Below are 22,748 nucleotides of genomic sequence, written 5' to 3'. Positions count from 1 at the left end.
TTTAAACTGCAACACTTAATCAATGGAATTCACTAATATCATCCAAACAGTAATACTTACTTACTTACTTAATTACGCCTGTTACCCCTCGTCGAGAAGCATAGGCCGCTCACCAGTATTCTCCATCCAACTTTGTCCTGCGCAATCCTTTCCAGTTCTTTCCACTTGTTATTCATCCTTTTTATATCTGCTTCTATTTCCCGATGTGATGTGTTCTTTGGCCTTCTTCTTTTCCGCTTCCCTTCCAGATTCCAAGTTAGGGATTGCCTTGTAATACACATTGGTGATTTCCTTAATGTATGTCCTATCCACTTCCAACATCTTTTCCTAATTTCTTCAGCTGGAAGCTGGCCAAACAGTAATAACACGTGGATAATCAATATCATACTTATCTCACAAGTGAAAATCTGTCATAGGCACATTTTTTTTACCATTTAACATTCTGTCTTCAATATTTTGGTAATAAAGATTCTTTCCAAAAATCAGTATACAATCAAAGCTGATCAAATTTACTTGATACACCATATGATGATATTAATATCAAGCTCTTTCAAAAGTTATATCTAGATGATATTAGGAAAAACCGACGGTCGTTTGATAAACGAGAATAGACAATATTCATAGGAAGAAATAGTATATTTGATTATATAAAGAAGTGAAAGAAAGTATGACTGGTGACCTGGTTGTTGAATAAAAGGAGGACAATACTTTATCATCTGTTCTCAGTTCTATTAAATTTTTTTTAAAAAAATCAGCCAATAGAAACACTGAAGAAACTGTGACTTATATATATATATATGTTAGGGAATCGGCCACCTTGACAGCTTTACTTTCGATTCATTAACTTCTACAGAATTCAAGTTATAACTCTTATAGATTGGTAAATAGTCATTTATACTTACAAACAATATCATAATTTGTAACTGAATGAATATAATTGAGTATAATAAACATTCGACCTAATTGATCAATGCTTTGTAATCATTTCGTGCATTGATTGAAATTAAAGATTAACATCGTTGGATGCCAGGTCAGTGGTCTAGTGGTTAAGCGCTCGCGCGCGAGACTGATAGGTGCCGGGTTTGAATCTCGTGAGGCGGGATTGTGGATGCGCACTGTTGAGGAGTCACACAATAGGACAGAACGGTCGTCAAGTGCTTCCAGGTTTTCCGTGGTTGTCTAGCTACAATTGAATTCAACTATAAAAAACACTTGTCAATTACCACACGAATTTGTTTGTTAAACTAATAAATTAATCGTAACAACTGCACTATATATGTTTATTTGGAACATTTGCATTTAACTGGTTTAAATTACATTTTTACCCTTAAGTACTAGACTTTATCTGTGTAAAGAAATAAAAACGATCACATTCATCGTAGTCTAAAACCTTCACAACTGAATAAACATTAATACATCTACATGTTAAAGCAGCTGTTTAACACTCGCTTGCATTTCTCAAACCATAATATTAACCATAGTTTGCTCACTATTGAATAACATCCGTATCAATCAAATTATTATAGATTTTTGTTTTCCTTTTCTAGAGATGAAAATCATCTACAATGGAAAACAATCGGTTATGAAACAAGAATAAATGTATTTGTGATCGCTTTAAAAAATTATGATAAAATGTCTGATGATGTAATCAGTCTACGCCAAACTGGTAAGTATAAAAGTTATTACTTACTTACGCCTGTTACCCCCAATTGAGCATAGGCTGCCGACCAGCATTCTCTAACCCAATCTGTCCTGGGCTTCCCTTTCAGGTTCTATCCAATTTCGTCCATTCTTCTAGTATCTATCTCCATTCCTCTCTGTAATGTGTTCTTTGGTTTTCTTATTCTCCATTGGCCTTGAGGATTCCAAGTAAGGGCTTGCCTTGTGACGTAGTTGGGTGATTTCCTCAATGTGTGTCCTGTCCACTTCCAGAACTTCTTCCTGATTTCTTCCTTCGCTGAAATGTGGTTTGTTCTCGCCCACAGTAGAATGTTGCTGATAGTATCTGGACAAAGGATCCGAAGTATTTTGCGTAGACAACTGTTAATAAATACCTGTATTTTCTGGATAATGGATTTCGTAGTTCTCCAAGTTTCCACCCCATACAGTAGAACCATCTTGACATTCGTATTAAAAATTCCGATCTTGTTGTTGGTTGATAATTGTTTTGAGTTCCAGATGTTCTTCAGTTGTGAAAATAATTACAAAGATATACTAGTTTATGCGGAATGATTCGATTGACACAGTAAGAAACAATATGTAAAGGATAAGGTTATAACTATAAATTACTAGAAAAAACGTAGTTCATAATCCATTTTAAAAGGACACTTATTACAGACATTGCAATAGTTCGAAACAGAAGGAACCAGTAGCTTTTCTATAGGACGATTGGAACATGCCGTTACAGGACAATTACGATCATTTACAATAAGGGAAAAGAAAACAAAAACAGGATACAAAGAACAGCTATATAAAAAAATACCGTTATAGGTTTGTTGATATATGTATGTGCGAGATTGCTTTGTGAACTACTGATTTAGATAGACTTTTTCCAAACTAATCAACTTAATTAAGGATTTTTTTGATGATGAATGATTGATAAAACATTAAATTTAGTAAGTGCACAAGGCAATAACCCTGATCAAACATTTAAAGTCGCCACTATTATACTAGGGAGGTGACATATAACCATAGTTTCAAAGAAGAGGTTATCATTGATATATCATACAAACAATAGAAGTGATTTTGTTATTCAGAGAGATTGTGTTAAGTTAATTTTATATCAAAACATGTTTAGAAACCTATTAAAACGACTGGTTAAATTCATAGATTTAAAGTTTGAAACTCTATGATGACTAGTATTAAGGATGGTTGGAAGAAAGTAAGGGGCGGCCAAACCAAAACATGGCATCAGTGTTTGAAGTCACTAACTTCTAGTCTGAGCCATGTTAGTAGATGCAGACTACCTGGTTGGGGTCCGCGTGACTATCGTAACCAATGGTTGGAGACTCTAGGTGACATGGCTCAGAATCGATCACAATGGCGTAGGTGTATACATTCTTTATCATCCCTTAAACCTTGAGATTAAAATTGCTTCATAACTTTCTTCCTTCCTATACTATATCCTTATATACAACCTATAATTTATATACTACCACCAACAATAAATTAACTACTATGAATCCGGTGTTCATCTTGTTGTGCTAATGAGTGGGGTATGGCAACTTGGACCGATGCATAAATGTGCCTAGTCCTACGTTGTAGCTGACTGACTGACTGACTTGAAACTAAATCCAGTGTTTCCTTTCAATGAACTGTTAATGATGTGATTTCTAAACAAGTAGTGTCTATCAGCAATCCTGTACATGGCAATGAAACCTAAGTCCTTCAGTTTTGCGCGAGCTCCTAACCTCTAGACCATTGATCCGGTACTCAACGATGTTAATATTTAACCTCAATCAATCCAAGGCAATTTGCGACCATTTTCCATTGTCTTCGGTGAGTAACTGCCTCAAATTGTACACAGTTTAACTCTACTGGTCACCGCTTCTCGTTGGAACTACGAGAGTTACCTGTGGAAGCTAGTCAGTAGTGAGCGCATGATAATCAGTATTGGACTGTAGAGATAGTTGAGCTTTTATTGACATCAATGTTAGACTACCAATGATAACCTGGAAGATCTGGATTGTCGTTTCATCTTAGTATGGAACTCTACAACAGTGCGCATCAACGATCATGATTTCAATGAAATTTAACAATCTTCACAACTCTATACTTACTCTTACTGTTGATGAAGTTTAAATACTGATTTCCTACCATTTTTGACTTTGAAACAGACTGTAATATACACTTCTTATTTAATAAAGACTCACACTGACAATTATACTTCTACAGACATACCAAACCTGAAATTGATGTTTCCAACTTTAAAAATAACGATTCGTATATTTAACAAAATCTCTTTCAAATCTGTTATGTTGTTTTCTTTTTCTTCCTAAAAGCTATATGGATTGGTATCATTACTGCAAAATATGATACAGACTTATCAACTGTACGAAAAATTATTACTCAATTGAATGAAGATACTATTCAAGATCATTTATATAATGAAAACTCTGAATCCATGGAAACGAATCTAAAATTTAGAGTTCATTTATCTGATTCTTGGGTTTTTATTGATTGTAAGTCATTGATTGTATTATACAGTTTCTTTGTGTTAATAATGTTTTATTTTTCATAATAGTTGATTTTGAGTATAGAAAATCAATATATTTATCCATCTTTCACAGGTAGTCAATATTGGTAGAACATTCACATGCTGAACTGATTTGACTTGTCCGGTTATAAACGCCAATACATGGGATGTATGATCATCTGAAAATCTTGTGCTTCAAAGATATATACACATTTCAAGGTTATAAAACATCGTATAGAGAATAATATCACTTACAGTTGAAATTGTCATCTATGAAACTGTTATAACGTGTGGGTGCGTGTGCCCAGTTAGTATATGAAGTGATAATACCGCCAATTGGAGAGCAGTGATTTATCGATCGTCCAATGATACACAAAAGGTGTATGAGCAGTCTTGACTACTTGTCAGTCCTGCTTTCTGCCTAGCCCAGCCAGTTAAGTCCAGAATACCAGTAACATCCTCTGCAATATGAATCATTATTCACAAACATACTGGGTTTATATACCAACCAAACAGACCACATCGTACGAATAAAATAGAAAATAACATTTGTACAATAATTGACCAAACGTGGCTGTGGATAGGGGGAAAGTAATCGATAGACTGATGATAGCTCAAGAATCGTATAATAATAGGTCAAAGGTCAAAATAAAGCTAGTGATAATAGGAACACGAATATGAACAGTTTAGTTACGTAACAATTATACAATAGGAAATAGGCATATTACATTTGTTCATAAATAGACCTCAGATTTACCATTCATAATTCACCAGGGGATATAACAGAAGCATTTATCTTATGTGTTGGGACGCTTTAGTTAACATTATCCGGAATGGAAGTAGGATACTAGACAAAGGTGACCAGTAACTATCAGTTTAGGCTGGTAGGGTATATAATATGAACGACTATTCCTAATGTTGTCCTATATAGAATATTGAAAGATGGGTAGAGGCTGACAAAAAATACTTATCAGCCTTCTATTAAATCAATAGCTATTGGTTTTAAGAATGTTGGCAGACATGTACTACGGTCGTTATCACTTGGCAGGCACAATATCTTTTCTTACTACTAAGAAATCGGGAATAATCTTAGTTAGCACTCGGTGACCGGTTGGCACGATATGTATTGTTATAATGCGAAATATAGTGTGGGTATTGCGATAGGACTACGCGAAATTCTACCGATTGACCAAATTCAGATATCCTAGTTCGACCCCAATACTGTTCCCCAACTCCAATAAATCAGAACACAGCCGTTAAATGAGAATTGTTTATGGGGTCAGCAGCAGAACAAAAATGGTTTACAGACAAGGCATATTTATACAGTTACGATGACTATTAACAGTAACCAATGGAAAGGAAGGACACGTGAAGGTTATAATTAGGACGACTCAAAATTGACCAATAGGGAAACGACACATGAAAGTCATAGTTAGGACACTGTAAATAATGGCCAATAGGAAATAACATGCGAATTATGTGAAGAGTCTGAAAACATACCATTTTACATTCGAGATAATTTTTGGGATATTCTTGTGAATATCCTAACACCTCCCCTTGGAAAAAATTAATAGCGACGCAATCGTGGGTTTACCTGACAGTTCTTTGGTTTTCTTCGTTTGCGCTTTGACCTCCTTCGAGGTAACGACGAAGAACCTGAAGAATGTTCTGCTTGGTTAGACGGCTCAGTTGCCTCCGTTGTAGGCATCGGCGGAAGTTGAAAAGTATCTAACAGTAAGTCGAGGGGAACTCGGTTAATAATTCCAACTTTTTCTTTGGCATCTCTTGGCCGTAGTTGATTATGATGCCTGGTCCAGATTTCTTTGTTTACTCTGACCTCATACATGACCTTCCCCTGTCTCTTTGCAACTTCACCCTCTATCCATCTATCATACCCATGTCTATAGTCCCGAACATACACTTTCGCACCAACTTTGTAGGGAATTCTAGTGTTCTGCACTCGGGGATTCTGCCGGGTTACTCGCCTGGGTGCCATCGCACTATGGATTGTTCGTAGCTTCCAACCAGGCTGGAGGAGTTCGATGAATCGATTTTGGAGGTCTGTAGCATGCTGTTGTGTAGTAGCAGGAGTTTGTACTTGATTACAGATAGTGCTAATAGGAAGATTGGCAAGACCAAGTTCTTCGAACCAATCTAAACCCAGAAGGTTGAGAGGAGATTTGGTGATGTAGCACGTTCCGTTGAAGGTTGTATCTCTGAACGAAATACAGCAATTAAGTTCACCATGAAGGCGGAGATGACCACCACATGCACTAACGGCTGTCTGCGAAGATGGTTTGATGGGAGGTTGACCCAAGGTTCGCCAAGTATCTTTCGACAGAATAGTGATATCTGATGCAGTGTCCAACTGCAATCGAACTGGCTGACCATTGATTGAGAGGGTAAGAAATTTGCGTCGCGTGGCGGCATGAGTGTGAAAGACTGCTGCTAAACTCCTTGATGAGGGAAGCTGCTTTTTAGTATAACGACGTTGCGTCTGTGCATTTCGACGACTATTGGGTCGATGGGATTGACAAAAACCGCTTTTGTGACCAACTTTATGACAGCGATCGCACAGCTGCTGTTTGAATGGACAAAATTTCACATAATGCCAGGCTCCACAGTGCCAACATGGAGAGGGGGGCTTCTTCTGAACCGGTCTGGAGTGATTAGAAAAAGAAGGTGCACTGGCTTCCGTAGGAGCACAGGTCTTCGATCTCGGAGATTTGTTCTGACGTTGAACAGCGTGAACTTCGCAACCACCCTGGCCCCCAGATTGGACCAAAGTGGTGTCACGCTGCAGGTTGACAATGCGTTGATACTCGTCGGTGATTGCATTAAGTGTCAGCGTTGGATCTTGTTCAAGGCGGTTCAGCAATCGAGTTCTGATGTCGGAGAATTTGGGTGATTGAAGACTACATATGAATACGAGGGATTTGAATTGGTCGTCGGTAAGGGATTTGAGCTTGAACCGTTCGCACTCACGGTTGACAATGCCAACATGGGTTAAGAAGTCATCGGACTCGTTCATGACCAGTTTTAAACAGCGATAACGCGTATTAAAAAGTGAATTATGGTCACCAAAAAGTTGACTGAGAGTTTGAACAGTGGCATCGAAGGAACGGTCTCGTGGGTTCTGCGGTAGAATGTAGTTGCAATACTTATCAAGCTCTGATGGACCAAGTTTTCGAAGGAGAAGACGCACCTTCCACGAATCATCTCTGTCAGCAAGGTCGACTTTAAAAAGATCTTCATAACGTCTGAACCAGGTATCAAATGTAATATTGGCATCAGGATCATAAAGAAACTCTGAAATACTACTGGTAATACCGTCGACTGATTGAGGGATTGTTGGTGTACATGGGACTCGGGAAGAGATCTGCGTCTGAGTAAGCATCTCCATCAGCTTCAGCTGTTGCTTGAACAACTCTTCTAATTTAACTGGATCCATAGCTAGTCAGCAACTTGTTTGCAAAATCTCCGTCGCCAAATTGTTATAATGCGAAATATAGTGTGGGTATTGCGATAGGACTACGCGAAATTCTACCGATTGACCAAATTCAGATATCCTAGTTCGACCCCAATACTGTTCCCCAACTCCAATAAATCAGAACACAGCCGTTAAATGAGAATTGTTTATGGGGTCAGCAGCAGAACAAAAATGGTTTACAGACAAGGCATATTTATACAGTTACGATGACTATTAACAGTAACCAATGGAAAGGAAGGACACTGAAGGTTATAATTAGGACGACTCAAAATTGACCAATAGGGAAACGACACATGAAAGTCATAGTTAGGACACTGTAAATAATGGCCAATAGGAAATAACATGCGAATTATGTGAAGAGTCTGAAAACATACCATTTTACATTCGAGATAATTTTTGGGATATTCTTGTGAATATCCTAACATGTATATAAGTTCAAAATAAGGGAAATAAGTGTTCATGTATCTATACATATTTATGCTATCTTACTACAACTGAAAAGACAGGCCCTGGTCGGAATTGCCTAAAAATTCCTTTTTGGCGGCTTATGCCCTAAGAAGGGCAACAGGTGTGGTTAAATAGGTGGTGCTGTTTAACTGTTTGGTTGTAATTTACATTTACAAAAGAATATGATCGCTATCAGTTTAATGGGACGGTACCTAGTTAGCAATAACGGTTTCATAAATAATATACGCATAACATAATCAATAATATTATCATCATAAGAGAATTCCACTTTCGATTATTACCTGTTTATATTTGCTGGATGGTCGCAATTTCCTTTCAGCAAAGTTGACGACTACAGTTTCAGAATAATCAGAATTGTTTAAGATTCCCTAATCCGAAGTCTCTGACGTTGGAGTTTATAAAATATTTAACCAGCATTGATTTGAATTAAGCCAAAAATTGTTTTAATTCTCTCATCAGATAAAACATGATCAACTTGATAGAGAAATGTTACTAGCATACTCTGTTTCATTCTTGTCTACAAAATATCTGCCAAAAAAATAAGCACAGTTGGACAAAATCAGACATATTAATGATTGTAATACATACAATTCCGTAGGTCAGTCACTAACGAATGATAACAAATATAGTTGTGCAGAAATATACCATAGTCAAGTGATTAAACGCGGTTTCCCTTTCCCACCGACATGCCTAATATCGAATCAAATAAAGTATGGTTTATATTATAATCATCTTTTCTTTTTCTGATCTTTAATTTACCGGTTATACGGATTCCTTCTGTTCAAACCTCTATGAAAAAAATATTTAGCCTTAGGTAAAAAAATTGGATCAACTAATTGGACACTGTGCCTTCTAAGGATTTCTAAGAATATTTTGAGTAGTTGAAACATCATTAAGAATCTTGTATCGTCATAAGTTAGAAGTACTTTGAAGTAAGTAAAAAGACTGATATTGTAGTGAACAAGAACACGAGTGGGGACAATCGAATGTATTTAAGCCCAACATTACAGACTATCTCACTAAATTCTGATAACCATACAGTAAACAGTTAATTTGCAAAATAACAATCAATTGTCTCAATCTTCACTGTTCCTTCTATAAATATCAGTGCATCTTCTCTAATTTCATTGTCCATGCATTTTCCTACCAATCGCGCTTCATCTCAGTTCTTTCCTTATCGATCTTGTGCCAAAATACATTCTATGTCTGATCATCACCATATACTACTTATGAGGATATAAGTAGACCACACCACAATATTTGAAAAGTAGTATACTATGATATTCATCTTTATCTTCTTTTCAATAAAATAACTTCTCTTACTTAAAAAAAGAATCTTAACTATAATTTCTTTTCTTTTTCCGATAAATCCATATAGCGACTACTGCAGCCAGTCGATTTTTTCGTATCGATAAAGAACAAGAAAATGTACATTTTCTAACAGATGTTTGTAATATGGAAGATTTATTTCTTATTGATTCTATATTAGAATCACATTTAACATATAATAATCCAACAACTGATTCTTTTATGGATGATAATGTATTACACCCATTACCACCACCTACGTCATTACTACGAGATGATAATGATAATCAATTAAATCAATTTGGAGCCAAGGTAAGTTTAACATGCAAAACAAGATATGAAATCAAGGATGTTGAACAGAGCAATGAGGATCAGTTAAACAATACATTACTTCCGATTGATGTAAATATTTTTTTTGAATATTTAAACTATCATCTCTTTTTAAACAAAGATGGATAGTGGCTAGCAATGGAATCCAGTTTGACGCGCGTTTCGTCCTATTTGGGACTCGTCAGTTGGATGCACCTGCATCTCAAAGTTGATGTTCACTCTGGGACTCGAATCCAGTACCTTTCGCTTCAAACGCCATCGCGTTATCCACTCGGCCACTGAGTCTTGATAGCCACTTGACCAGTTGCAGTCCTAACACATCGATGGGAAAATTCAAACAAACAATACTAAATGAATTTACCATTTCTTTTTGTTTATTTACATCAGGTCATGATTTTCTTTTAAACGAACCAAATGACAGTCTGAAGAGTATAAAAATTCGGCTTATAAGTTTCAGTACACTTTATTCCTCAATTTCTATCCATATAGCAGAAGATGAAAGATTTATGTCAAATAGGTTACTTGAAAGTCCGTTAAATATTTCTGTTCGTTAGAGTGTAAATTTCGTTTTTTCACAATAACTCCATTGCTTTAGTATTTCTGCTACTATAAAGTAGTAAAGTTGATCGATTGCATTTCTTTCTTATCTTAGTAGTACTGACTGAATACTGTTTTGATGTTGCGCGATGGAATGCAGTCCATAGGAAACTTTGAGCCTGAGTTTTATACCAGATTCACATACGTGAGAGGAATTAGTTGGAACAATATACTGTTTATGAAAACATGAGAATATCAGACAGTGAGTTAGATAAGCGATGAAACATACATTGAGGCATGTAATCAGAGAGACATCAATTTAGCAAAATATATCATATTACCCTTTTCTGGTTAGCGTTTTTTTAGCGAGTTGGTTTTCTACGGAATAGGATCGCTAACCCCATGCCCAACACTCCTCCTTTACCGGCAGTAGCCCCCGGAGGAGCTACAGGCAGAGTTAAAATATATCATATTAGTACAGATAATTTGTTATAATTGTTGAGTTTTCTATTTTAAATCAAAAACCTATTTTATTTAGACAACCAGTAAAATCCAGGAGACTCTAGAAAGTTGTTTCACCTTAGTATAGGACTTCATAGTAGCGCAAATGAGGCCAAGACCTTCAAGTCTTGTGGCGAGTGCTCAATATTTCAGCCACTGAATCGGCATTCAGAGGTCCATATTCAATCAGTTGTTGATATTCTATAAATAGAAACGATGTTTTCCTGGAGATCGTATTTTCGGAATCGTACAATTGGATATAATAATAATAATAATAGACAACTATAATGTTCTTTATTAACAAATTATTGTATTTTCAATGACAACTAATCAACTAACAAGTAATAAATATCATTTTGATAATTTTAGGCAAGTAATCTTACAGCATCCGATAATCAGAATGAGAACAATGATGATGATGATGACGACGACGACGATGACAACTCCATCGACGACGGTGATAATGATGATGAGGATGATGATGATTGCATGAATAAAACTCAAACAAAAAATCTTTTCATTTCTACAAATAATATGTCAGTCGAAGGGGAAATTTTCATTCCGTAAGTTACATTATACAAAATTCATAAAAAACTGTGTTCTTTTTTTTTTCTCATTTTAATTAGGTCGATTAATGATTAAGGAAAATTTACATTTTGTTATTCATAATTGTTACCAATTCAAACAATATACCAGTAAACAATACCAAGTTTGTTACTAATATTGCTCAATCAACAACAGGTAGGCAAATTAACGTTTTTTGTTGTTGTTGAAAACTTGCTTATCTTTCTTTCTTGTTTGTTACCAGTAGAAATACAGGATGCACCTTTGGTCCTATTTGGGACTCGTCAGTTGGATGCACCTGCATCTCAAAGTTGATGTTCACTCTGGGACTCGAACCCAATATCTTTCGCTTCAAACGTTATCGCGTTATCCACTCAGCTACTGAGTCCCAGAGTGAACATCAAATCTGAGATGCAGGTACTTCCAGCTGATGAGTCCCAAATAGGACGAAACGCGCGTCCTGGATTCTACTGCTAGTCACTATCCATCTTTGCTCATAATGCTTGTAAATTAAGGCTATATAGAGGCAATACTCACTGAATGCACATATGCCAATAAGAGACAGATCAATTTCAGTCCTAAACATCAATGGGAAGATTCAAAATAAAACAATACCAGGCGAATTTTTATTCAATTTTTAAAGAAGCACAAAAACTTTCTATATTATGATAGACTTGTGAGTACATTAAATTACTATTATTACAATTGTACAAAATTAGTAAATAACACCATTGAAAAGAAGCTTCTCTTCATTTCTTAATATAAAATTAATGTAAAACATTGTAACTTTACACTACTTATGAGAAAAATAAATCGTGGATTAAACTATTAAAAGTATTACAATTTTGATTCATAAGATCTGTGGTATCTACTACTTATATTGACAGTCGGAAGTAGTATGTAAAGCTGATCAGAAATGGAAGGCCTGGAAGCAGAAGATTATGAAGATAGAATTGAAGAGAATAGAAATGTAAACAAAGTACAATTGTAATAACAATGGGAATGAAGAAATGATGACGTTTGTAAGATATAACTGATGAAAGAGCTTGAAGTTACTAACTTCTAGTCTGAGCCATGTTAGTAGATGCAGACTACTTAGTTGCGGTCCGCGTGACTATCGTAACCAATAGTTGAAGACTCTAGGTGACATGGCTCAGAGTCAATCACAATGGCGTAGGTGTGTACACTCTTTATCTTCCCTTAAACTGTGAGATTAAAATGCTTCATATCTGTCTTCCTATACTATATACTTATATACAACCTTTCTTTTATATATTACCACCATTAAATTAACTACTTCTATGAATCCGGTGTTCATCTTGTTGTGCTAACGAGGTATGGCAACTTGAATCGATGCATATATATGCCTGATCCTACGTTGTAGCTGACTGACTGAAATTAAATAATTACCTTTCTCATTATTATTAATTTACATCAAAATTATGTTTACCAGTTAGTTAGTAAATTCATTCGAAATTATTGAAACATTGTCTAATCTACTATCAATTATAATCATTATACACATAGTTAAATGTTTATCAAATTTATGGGGTTTTTTTTGTTTTTAGGAATGATGATATGATCCATTCAACTAGTGTTCTTGACAATGAATCCTCAGGAGACAAACAAGCAAATCGTCTTATTTACACAATATATGAAATTAATCAATCTAATCATAAAAACAATCATAATATTACTAATACTAATGATTGTAGTGGTAGTGCTAGTAGTAGTACTAGTAGTAGTATTCAAGATACATCAAGTACTTTAACAACAAACTATTCGACTAATATACTCCCTAATGATAATAATAATATTCCAAGAGATTCATCATTGTTACATAAGAATAGACAACAAAGGGATTCAATGTTTACCACAAATGATTTCATTGAATTAGTCAATTCAGATAGTGAAATAATAATGAAACATAAAACTGAATCTGAAATTGAACAATATAAAGAAAATAATGATATATTACTCATAAATTGTGAAAATGATGATAACTTGACTAATGAATCTAGTAATAATACAATAGAAATACAAGTTATATCTAGTGATAAAGATCCCATTCATGAGGATGATGATGATGATGATAATGATATAAACGTGACAACACTTGTTCAAGGTAATGTTTATCTTTCTGTTATTAGTAGTGGAAATGACTAAGATAGGCTACTTGATTTATTCATTAGTTTATATTATTGTGGCTTAGCTATTAGGTCACGTTATTGATTATCATGTAATCTCCTATATAAAATGCTGTAGGATATTCACATAATAATATTGATGCTATTTCCATATTACTTAAGTTATCTTCGACTATCCTAACATTCTAGTAATTTTGTAGGTTTTGGGATTTGTAGGCAGTGGGGCATCGTGAGGAGATACAGCCACATGGTAGCTGGTCACCAACGATTGTTTAATACGCAATTTGTTCCCTCAGGATACTGGAGCCAGCCCATGTGCACCACTGGTTTGGAATCAGGGTTTCACAACTCCCCTAGGTGAACTTTTCGTGTCCACTAACCCGGTTATTTTATTTATTTATTTAAACACATATATATTGGTACAAAAGGGCACCAGATACATATGCGCCACACAAAATAATGAAAGTAGGAAGAGAAGGGATGAAAAGATAAGGCGGACTGAAATGTACAACCAGAAGACTCTTTCAGTTAAGAAAGTTGGAACCACTCCTTATGTAGAAAGTAAAAGAAGGTTACAGCAGGTTCGCCACTGGCTTCTATTCTGAGCCCTATCTGATAACGTCTCTAGCCACTATGTTGCACCATCTCTCGGACCCCAGCCAGGGAGTCGTGAAGGACCAACAGAAGCTAGCCCTTTGCAGCTTTCTTTCATGCCACGACACCATGTCATACACTGACCTCCTCTCCGCTTTTTCCAACCAGTCCCAGAGTCGGCAAATAATGCACGACGTGGAAGTCTCTGGGACGACATTCGTAAAACTTGTCCAAGCCACCGAAGTCGGTGTTTCAAGATGGTGACGCCAATTGAATTATCGTCTCTGCGCCCGAACACACGATGCCGAACCTCTGCATTACTAACATGGTGTTGCCACTGGATGTCAGCAATCCTTCGGAGACAACGATGATCGAACACAGAGAGACGTCTAACATCCTCAACTCGGAGAGGCCAGGTTTCACAAGCATAGAGCAAAACTGCTCTCACCGACGCGTTGTAGATCCGACCTTTTACAGCCAGACTAACATCACGAAGGCGCCAAAGATGGCCCAGATTGGCATAAGCCGCTCTGGCTTTCCTTATACGTGCATCAATCTCATCACTCACGCCACCACCAGCACTTACATAGCTACCTAGATACACGAACTTCTCAACTACTTCAATCTGCTCACCATCCAGGGTGAGTGCAGGATGAGAATCCTGCCAATCTTGTAGGAGTATTTTGCACTTGGAGGGTGCAAAGCACATACCGTACCTGTGGACACTGATTGCCAACTGATTAAGTGCTGATTGCATGCCTTGGGCATTATCGCACAGTAAGACAATATCATCCGCATACTCGAGGTCGAGAAGTCGTTCTCCAGGCAACATATCCACACCGCCATTACTTACATCCATCAGAGCTGTTTCCAGGATGTCGTCGATGGCAAAGTTGAAGAGGAATGGTGAGGTCGGGCAACCCTGCCTAACCCCACTGCTCGAATGGAACAAGGGAGAAAGGTGGTTGTATGACCTCACTCTGCCTGAGGTGTTCGTATACAGGGCCCTTAAGATATTAATGAACTTCTCAGGCACACTCTTCTTCAATAGACAATCCCAGAGAGCAGTCCTGTCCAACGAATCGAAGGCAGCCCTGATATCAAGAAACACTACGATTGTTGGCCTGCGATAAGTATGACGGTGTTCTAACATTTGGCGGAGGGTGAAGATGTGATCAATGCATCCTCGACCAGAACGAAAACCAGCCTGCTCCTCGCGAGACAATCGTTCTCGGGTTTTAAACAACCTACGAAGAATGACAGAAGCCAATAGTTTGGACGCAATCGGAAGTAGACTTATCCCCCGATAGTTGTTACAGGAACAACGCGAACCCTTTTTAAAGATAGGGACGACTATTGACTCATTCCATGATGTTGGAACACTTTCTTGCTCCCAAACCTTTGCAAACAACACCGTCAGTTCCTTAGTCAGAAAGTCACCACTATCTTTAAAAAGAGCCGGAGGTAAGTCATCTGGGCCAGGTGATTTGTAGCGCTTCAAGAGTTGGAGTTCTTTGCGGACTTCCGCCTCGTTTGGTGGATCAGTCGTCACCGGCCATGGGGGGCAGGACAAACTGGTTGATGTTGCCGGAGCAGCAGGCCAGTTGAACTGCCCTTCGAAAAATTCAGCCCATCGTCCAAGACGTCGAGAGATGTTAGTGATTGGCATCCCATCATCCTCGTAGATTGTTTCACTCACACCAGACTTCTTGCTGCCAGTGGCTCGGATGAGTTGGAAGAGCTTCCGGCAGTTACCAGATGCAACTGCTGCTTCCATCTCATTAGCACGCTCCGACCACCAGGCTTCTCGGTCCTTACGCAAGCTTTGCCCGATTTCATTACGTAACAGCCTTCGTTTGTGGTCAAACTCACGGTCACCCGGAGTAGACCGACGGGCTTCCATCAGTTGTAAGGAGCCAGAAGAAACCCAGTGCTTATAAGCGGGACGTTTCGCGAAGCCGCAAGCGGCTTTACTCGCCATTTTCATGGCGTCGTGAAGATGCAACCAATGCTCATCTATACTTTTCGGTGGGATGGTAGCTAGCCTAGAAGCTAGCTCCGCTCGATACTTACTTGCAACAGAAGTTGCAGCCAGTTTACTAACATCGATCCGGTGGTGGTGGTCAATCCTTCGGCCACTGAAAAGTAAGGTGAGATTGGCGCAGACCAGGGCATGATCAGACTCCAGATAGGTACTCCAAAAGGAGCGGCAGTCTTGTACACAACCACGCCAGCGATAGCTGATCGCGATGTGATCAATCTGAGTCCAGGCTTGAAATGCAGAGGGGGGACGCCAGGTGGCACACCGGCGATGACTGTGCCGGAAGTTAGTGCTGGCCAGAAACAGGTTGTGGTCTGTGCACAGTTGCAGTAAACGGTCCACGTTATCTGTCCTGCGACCAACAAGTCCCCATCGGCCACCTAAACGACTCTCTTCTGTGCCTAGACGTCCTATCTGAGCATTCAAGTCTCCGGCTAATACTACAATATCTGTCGAACGCGCTTTCTGGAGAAGAACCGTTAACTGGTGGTAAAACTCATCCTTGATTGCAACCCGGTTAAAGCACCGGACATTCGCTTTTGGTCTTCTCAATTTCGTAAACAACACCCCTGCCACGAGAAGGCAGTTAGTAGGACTTCCCTGGCAGAGGCTATGTACGCGTGGCCATGTGAGAGCATTTAGAGAGGGAGGGCGGACTCTCCCCACTCTCAGCCGTACCAGGGCATTTGGGGGCCACGTAGAAACAATATATAAAAGATAATTGACTTGGTAATTATATAAAGGAGATAAAAATATGAACAAATATGTCAAAGTAAGATAAGGAGTAATGATATGAAAGATAATTCTTCACTTAAAGAATACAAGAAGATGAAGAGTGAAAACCAATAGCGTACCAAGAATTAATGTAGAAAAAAATGTAGAGATGTTATGACCATCGTAAACTAATGGACTGGATAAAACGTTTCCAAATATATAGATCAGAATTGAACTGACAATACGTTTAGAAAGAGCACAGTACATGAACTCAATATAACAAGCCTTATAAAAGCACATTGTTTTTACTAAAATATCTTCATCTTATTTTAATGATTCAATGGGTTTTTTTTTCGGTTTTGATTACTTTCAAATCAGCACACATAATTATAAGAATACTTACTGGTTTTGTTATGAATTTCAAAAATAAGCAATCTCCAATTTGTTGTGCTTTTATGAACGGCTTTTTATCACGTGATTTATCCACCTATCGGAATACGACCTGTCTAATGATTGAACTGTGCCAAATCAATGACGGTCGACCGGTATGAGCAGTCTAGCGTCCTAATTGGTCCCTTGTCCGTCTAGCCCTTCCAATTGAAACCATGGTATATCGACTCCTGAGTGCCCAGTTTAATATATGACGTGATGATCCGCGCCAATCAGAAACTCTACATGTAACTTTTCACTTTCGTGATATTTCTAGCAAAACTTCTAGTCCAACTCTGATTGGATAAAATGCCTCTTAATGTTTCCTGAGCTTGTCATGTCTATTGTAAGAAATTATCAGGATCGCCCCCAACACCTCCCCCTATCAAGAAATAAGACTATTTCTTCGGGTCTACCTGTAGCTTGGTAACTGGTTTTCTGAGGCGCTCGAACTTCCTTGGTATCCAGTATCTATGAGTGTCTGTTGGGGTTCCTGTCACTGAGGCGTCCGTCTTTATCTATAACGGAAGCCTACTTTGGCTACCTAAGGTGTCTAGAATCCTTTTTACTCTACGTATATGATTAATGTGCCTATTCCACACTTCGAAAGCCCCATGCACTTTCTATAGTACATTTCTCCATCTCTTTTCAACGACTCCAGGTTCCCAACAACTTTTTTCACTGTATGACTTGACGAGAAATTTATAACCGACGGTAAAACTTCGGAAATTCTGATTTTGTCTGAGTCAAACCATTGGTACAGGTGACAACATGGCGTGGAATATAGTTCAAATGCTTCTTCCGAACATCGCTTCAGCAGGGGATTTTCCATCTGGGACGATATGGTTAGGCGTAGTTCTATAAGCTGTAATTACCAGACTTGTCCCCTCGCCTTCCCCTTTCAGTAGTGCTCTTTTGAATGTGTCCACGAAGCGCTCAGCCTGTTCATTTGATTGAGGGTGATAGGGTGGAGAGCGTATATTTACAATTCCATTAATGTTGCAGAAGTGAATTGTGATCTATTATCGGTCACTAAAGTTTCCGGAACTCCAAAGCAACTAAACAGTTCAGATAACTTGCTGATCGTTTCACTGGTTGTGCAATTTGCCATGGCATGGATTTGTGGCCATTTTGTGAATGCGTCCACTCGTATTGGACCGGCAAAATCTGCGTACATCCTCTCCCAGGGACTATTGAGTTTTTCCCATTGTTGGGGTTCACACTTTGTTGGACGTTTAGCTGCTTGCAGGCACGACGAACAATTGCGGCATCTGGTTTCGATATCTTGATCCATTGTAGGCCAGTAAGCATAGCTTCGAGCCAACGCTTTCATCTTATTGATGCCGGGATGGCCGCTGTAGAATTGTTTCAGAAACCTGTGGCGTAATGTTTTTGGAACAACTATTCTGTCACCTAACATAATACATGAATCGACCATCATGAGTGAATCTTGCCGGCGGAAATATTGTAACATCTCTCTTTGAAAACGACGGTTCGGCCACTTGGTGAGTAGATAACCACTAACTTCTCTTAATGTCTTTTCATTTTCCGTGGCCTCTTTGATGGCTTTGAAAGTAACTGGTAAACCATCGACTGCATCTTCCAATACTCGATGTGCTTCTGCTTCCGTCTCAATCGCTGCCATCAAGGTATCTTCTTGTTTTATTTGCGAACCAATCAGTCTAGACAAAGCGTCTGCTTGTGCAAAATCAGTAGTGAGCTGGTACTTGATCTTGAAGTCGTAACCCAAGAGTGTAGTTCCTCACCGTTGCAGTCTGTTTGCTTTGTATACCGGGATACCTTTGTTCTATCCAAAAATAGCTAACAATGGTTTATGGTCAGTTAGTAGAATGAACTGGCGTCCAAATATCATCTTGTGAAACTTTTTTACACCAAAGATAATCGACAATGCTTCCTTCTCGACGTCCCTACACTACGATCCTTTTTGTCGTTCAAGGACAGCAACGACAATTCTAGATGCTGATTGCACGAAATAATTACCTGATTTTCGACCAATTACAGGCTGACTTTGGTTCGATTTTTTTTACCTCGTCGCTAATTGTTATATCGCTTGCTTGAGTGCTCAGTTTAATATATGACGTGATGATCCGCGCCAATCAGAAACTCTTCATGTGACTTTTCACTTTCGTGATAATTCTATACCAAAACTTCTAGTCCAACTCTGATTGGATAAAATGCTTCTTCATATTTCCTGAGCTTGTCATGTCTATTGTAAGAAATTTTCAGGATCGCCTCAACAGTTCAGAACACCAATTACAGCTTCTGCTATGCGAATCATTTATTTCAAGCATACTCGGTTTATATATCAGACAGACAGACCACATCATATCATAAAATAGAAAATAATATTTGTACAAGATCAAGCCAAATGTGGTTGTGAATGTGGGAGACAATAATCAATAAACTGAATATAATTGAGGGACAGTAATTCGTATAATAATAATCCATAGGTCAAAATGAAGCTTGTAATAAGATGAATATAGATATATACAATCCAATTACTCAATAGTTAAACAATAAGAATATATACACCGAATAATAGTCCATTATTAGGTCCTGGAAGTTACCCGTACTTATGTCTTCAATAGGATATTACAGATATTATAGATCATTCATCTGTGGATAGAGTATTGATATTCCATTATCGAAATCATTTATTCTTCACTATCAGATCACTTTTAATGACAAAAAACCCCCCTATGATTATTGTAAATTTATTTCTAGTTCTTTTTTTCTTTTTAATAGAAATCAATAATTTATCATTAAAATCTAAAAATTATCATTCTAATCAAATGTTTGAAAAATTATTGCTACCAAATATATCAAAACAATTACAATATTATCTTAATAAAGGTAAATAAATATTATAAGGGGTCTTTTTTGTTGTTGTTGTGGATATTATAGTTAAGATCATGAATCGATTGAAGGTAGATGTGAATGAGCACTGCTGAAGAGATTTACATTGGGACGAAACGACCATCCTTTGCTTTCAGGTTTTCGAGGATGGTCTAACTTATGATCTGAATTGTTAAAATTAAAATATATAATTGAAATCATCAGTCAATTGAAGCTAGACCACTATGGAAAACCTGGAAGCACTGGACGGCCGTTTCGTTCTATTATGGGACGCTTCAGTAGTGCGCATCCACCATCCCGCACTTGCGAGATTCGAACCCAGGACCTACCAGTCTCGCGCCAAAGCACTTGACAGAGAGACCACTGAGCTGGTCGGCATCCAACGGTGTCAATGTCTAACTTCAACCAATCCACGAAATCTGAGCAACCGTTCACCAATTGTCTTCAGTGAGTTGATATCTCTACAACAGACGTAGTTGAATTCCACTGGTCACTGCTTCTCACTAGAACTCCAGGAAATATCTCTTGAAGTCAGTCACCAGTGAGCATATGATTATAGATCAGAAGGGGATTTGTGAAGATATCAGTATTTTCGTAATTGAAATCGGTTAAGTGCTCTGGCGCGAGACTGATAGGTCCTGGGTTCAAATCTCGCGAGGTGGGATCGTGGATGCGCACTGCTGAGGAGTCCCATAATAGGACGAAATGGCGTCCAGTGCTTCCAGGTTTTCCATAGTGGTCTAGCTTCAATTAAATCATGATTTCAACTATGAACATACTGAAATCTCCACAAAACCGCTTCTGGTCTAAAATATATAAATTTATAATTTTATTTTGTTTATATAATATAATTTATTGATTGTAAACAATATCACATTTATTTTTTGTATTAATTCTATGAAAGAGAATAAGTAAGTCAAGGTCAAGAGATACAACTTTAATGAACTTCATCATTGCTATGATAAAATTTTAAACAAAGTCTAAAAAACTGAAGAAAGAAAATTCCAGAAAAGAAGATCAAAAAGATAGTTACATTAAACTAAATAGTCGGAAACAAGGGTCTACTTAACTTAGAATAGTTAATAATAAATAAGATCAGAGGGGGTTTTGTGGAGAATTCAGTATTTTCATAGTTGAAATCATGAGTCAATTGAAGCTAGACCACTATGGAAAACCTGGAAGCACTGGACTCATGATCTCAACTATATAAAATTACTAAAATCTCTACAAAAAACCCCCTTCAGATATGAATTACTATATCCTTACATACAACCTATCTTTTATATACTACCACCACCACCAAATTAACTACTTCTATGAATCCGGTGTTCATCTTGTTGTGTTAACGAGGTATGGCAACTTGGACCGATGCATAAATGTGCCTGGTCCTACGTTGTAGCTGACTGACTGACTTTAATAAGAGTTATGATGTAGTGAACGAGAACACAAATGAGGAACAATCGAATGTAGTTGAGAACATAAAACTATAAAATTCTTTCGTAAAATCTGACAATCAAACAGTAAATACTTCATTTGCAAAATGCCAATCAGTCGTCACAGACTTCACTGTTCCTTCATTTCCATACGAATTACTTTCTGTTCGCGTTCTATACTTCTCGATCTTTCGCTGCCAGATATTCTATTCCTAACTAGTGTTATATACTACTTATGTCGATATAAGTAACACGTATCACAATAGTACCAGGTCAAACAAACATTGTTTATTTTTAAACATAAATTAAGTTTCTAAAGCTTTCGAAAATAATAATAATGAAAGACCAGGTCTTAGTTGTTCGTTAATCATTTGAAAAGATTTTATGGTATTGACCAGATATATCTAAGATATGTTCAGGAATTACATTATTCAATTTCTTTACTCCTCTTGTGAAACAACTTCTTGTTCCTTCTCATTCTACAAATATAATTGTTTTAGAAGGTACAGATCAAGTTTTACATACGACTTACAATATCATGTAAAGGGTATTGTCGGTCTTTAATTTGTTTATTGAACACGTTATTCTATACAGCATTACTGAATTGTTAAGTCTTCTGCTGAATATTTACCCAACATTACTACCTCTTCCAAATTGAAATGGATAAACGTGGCATCCTACTGATTGTATCTGCTCCAAATTTATTGTCCTTAGTTTCTTTATATTTCTAATTTCTTATGTTTCAAATATTCGGAAAATCTTCTACTTAAATTATATTGAAAACTCTTCTTTAACCTGTAGAATATTTAAATACCAAATATATCTCTGAACAGATAGCTTAAACAGTCAGGCAAAAGTCCTTACACTTAGGTTGATGAAAGGCCAGTAACATAAATAATTCATCTATCCATTAAATCATATTACTATGATGATCAATTTCATGCTCATATTGTTAAAATATGAAATAAAATCATATTGTAGAAAATTTATCAGTTCTACTTCTATATAAATGTGGTATGGCAACTCGAACTGATGTACGTACGTATGAAGTTCTACGTTGTGACTGACTGACTTCTAAATGAAACTCTCTTTGATGATCACTACTATTATGAAATAGAAA

General features: G+C 37.3%; 1 protein-coding gene and 1 non-coding gene across 2 annotated transcripts in view; one reads left to right on the top strand and one right to left on the bottom strand.

The window, feature by feature from the left end:
• Positions 1 to 22,748, top strand: part of Smp_131190 (putative diacylglycerol kinase, zeta, iota) — a gene marked incomplete at both ends in the record, with an annotated part of 74,094 nt that overhangs the window by 46,201 nt on the left and 5,145 nt on the right. Inside the window, 6 exons of the mRNA XM_018798414.1 lie at positions 1,548 to 1,666; positions 4,002 to 4,181; positions 9,532 to 9,773; positions 11,199 to 11,392; positions 12,962 to 13,518; positions 20,085 to 20,192. Of these exons, the coding sequence (XP_018653358.1) occupies positions 1,548 to 1,666; positions 4,002 to 4,181; positions 9,532 to 9,773; positions 11,199 to 11,392; positions 12,962 to 13,518; positions 20,085 to 20,192 (1,400 nt within the window). The remainder of the gene's footprint in view (positions 1 to 1,547; positions 1,667 to 4,001; positions 4,182 to 9,531; positions 9,774 to 11,198; positions 11,393 to 12,961; positions 13,519 to 20,084; positions 20,193 to 22,748) is intronic.
• Smp_tRNA_00511_Gln_TTG.1.1 lies at positions 10,006 to 10,072 on the bottom strand. Its single transcript has one exon. It is a non-coding gene (tRNA).

Source organism: Schistosoma mansoni, chromosome 6 (assembly GCF_000237925.1).
Source record: "Schistosoma mansoni strain Puerto Rico chromosome 6, complete genome".
Classification (NCBI taxonomy): Eukaryota; Metazoa; Platyhelminthes; class Trematoda; order Strigeidida; family Schistosomatidae; genus Schistosoma; species Schistosoma mansoni.
This window is presented reverse-complemented; position numbering and strand designations above follow the sequence as displayed.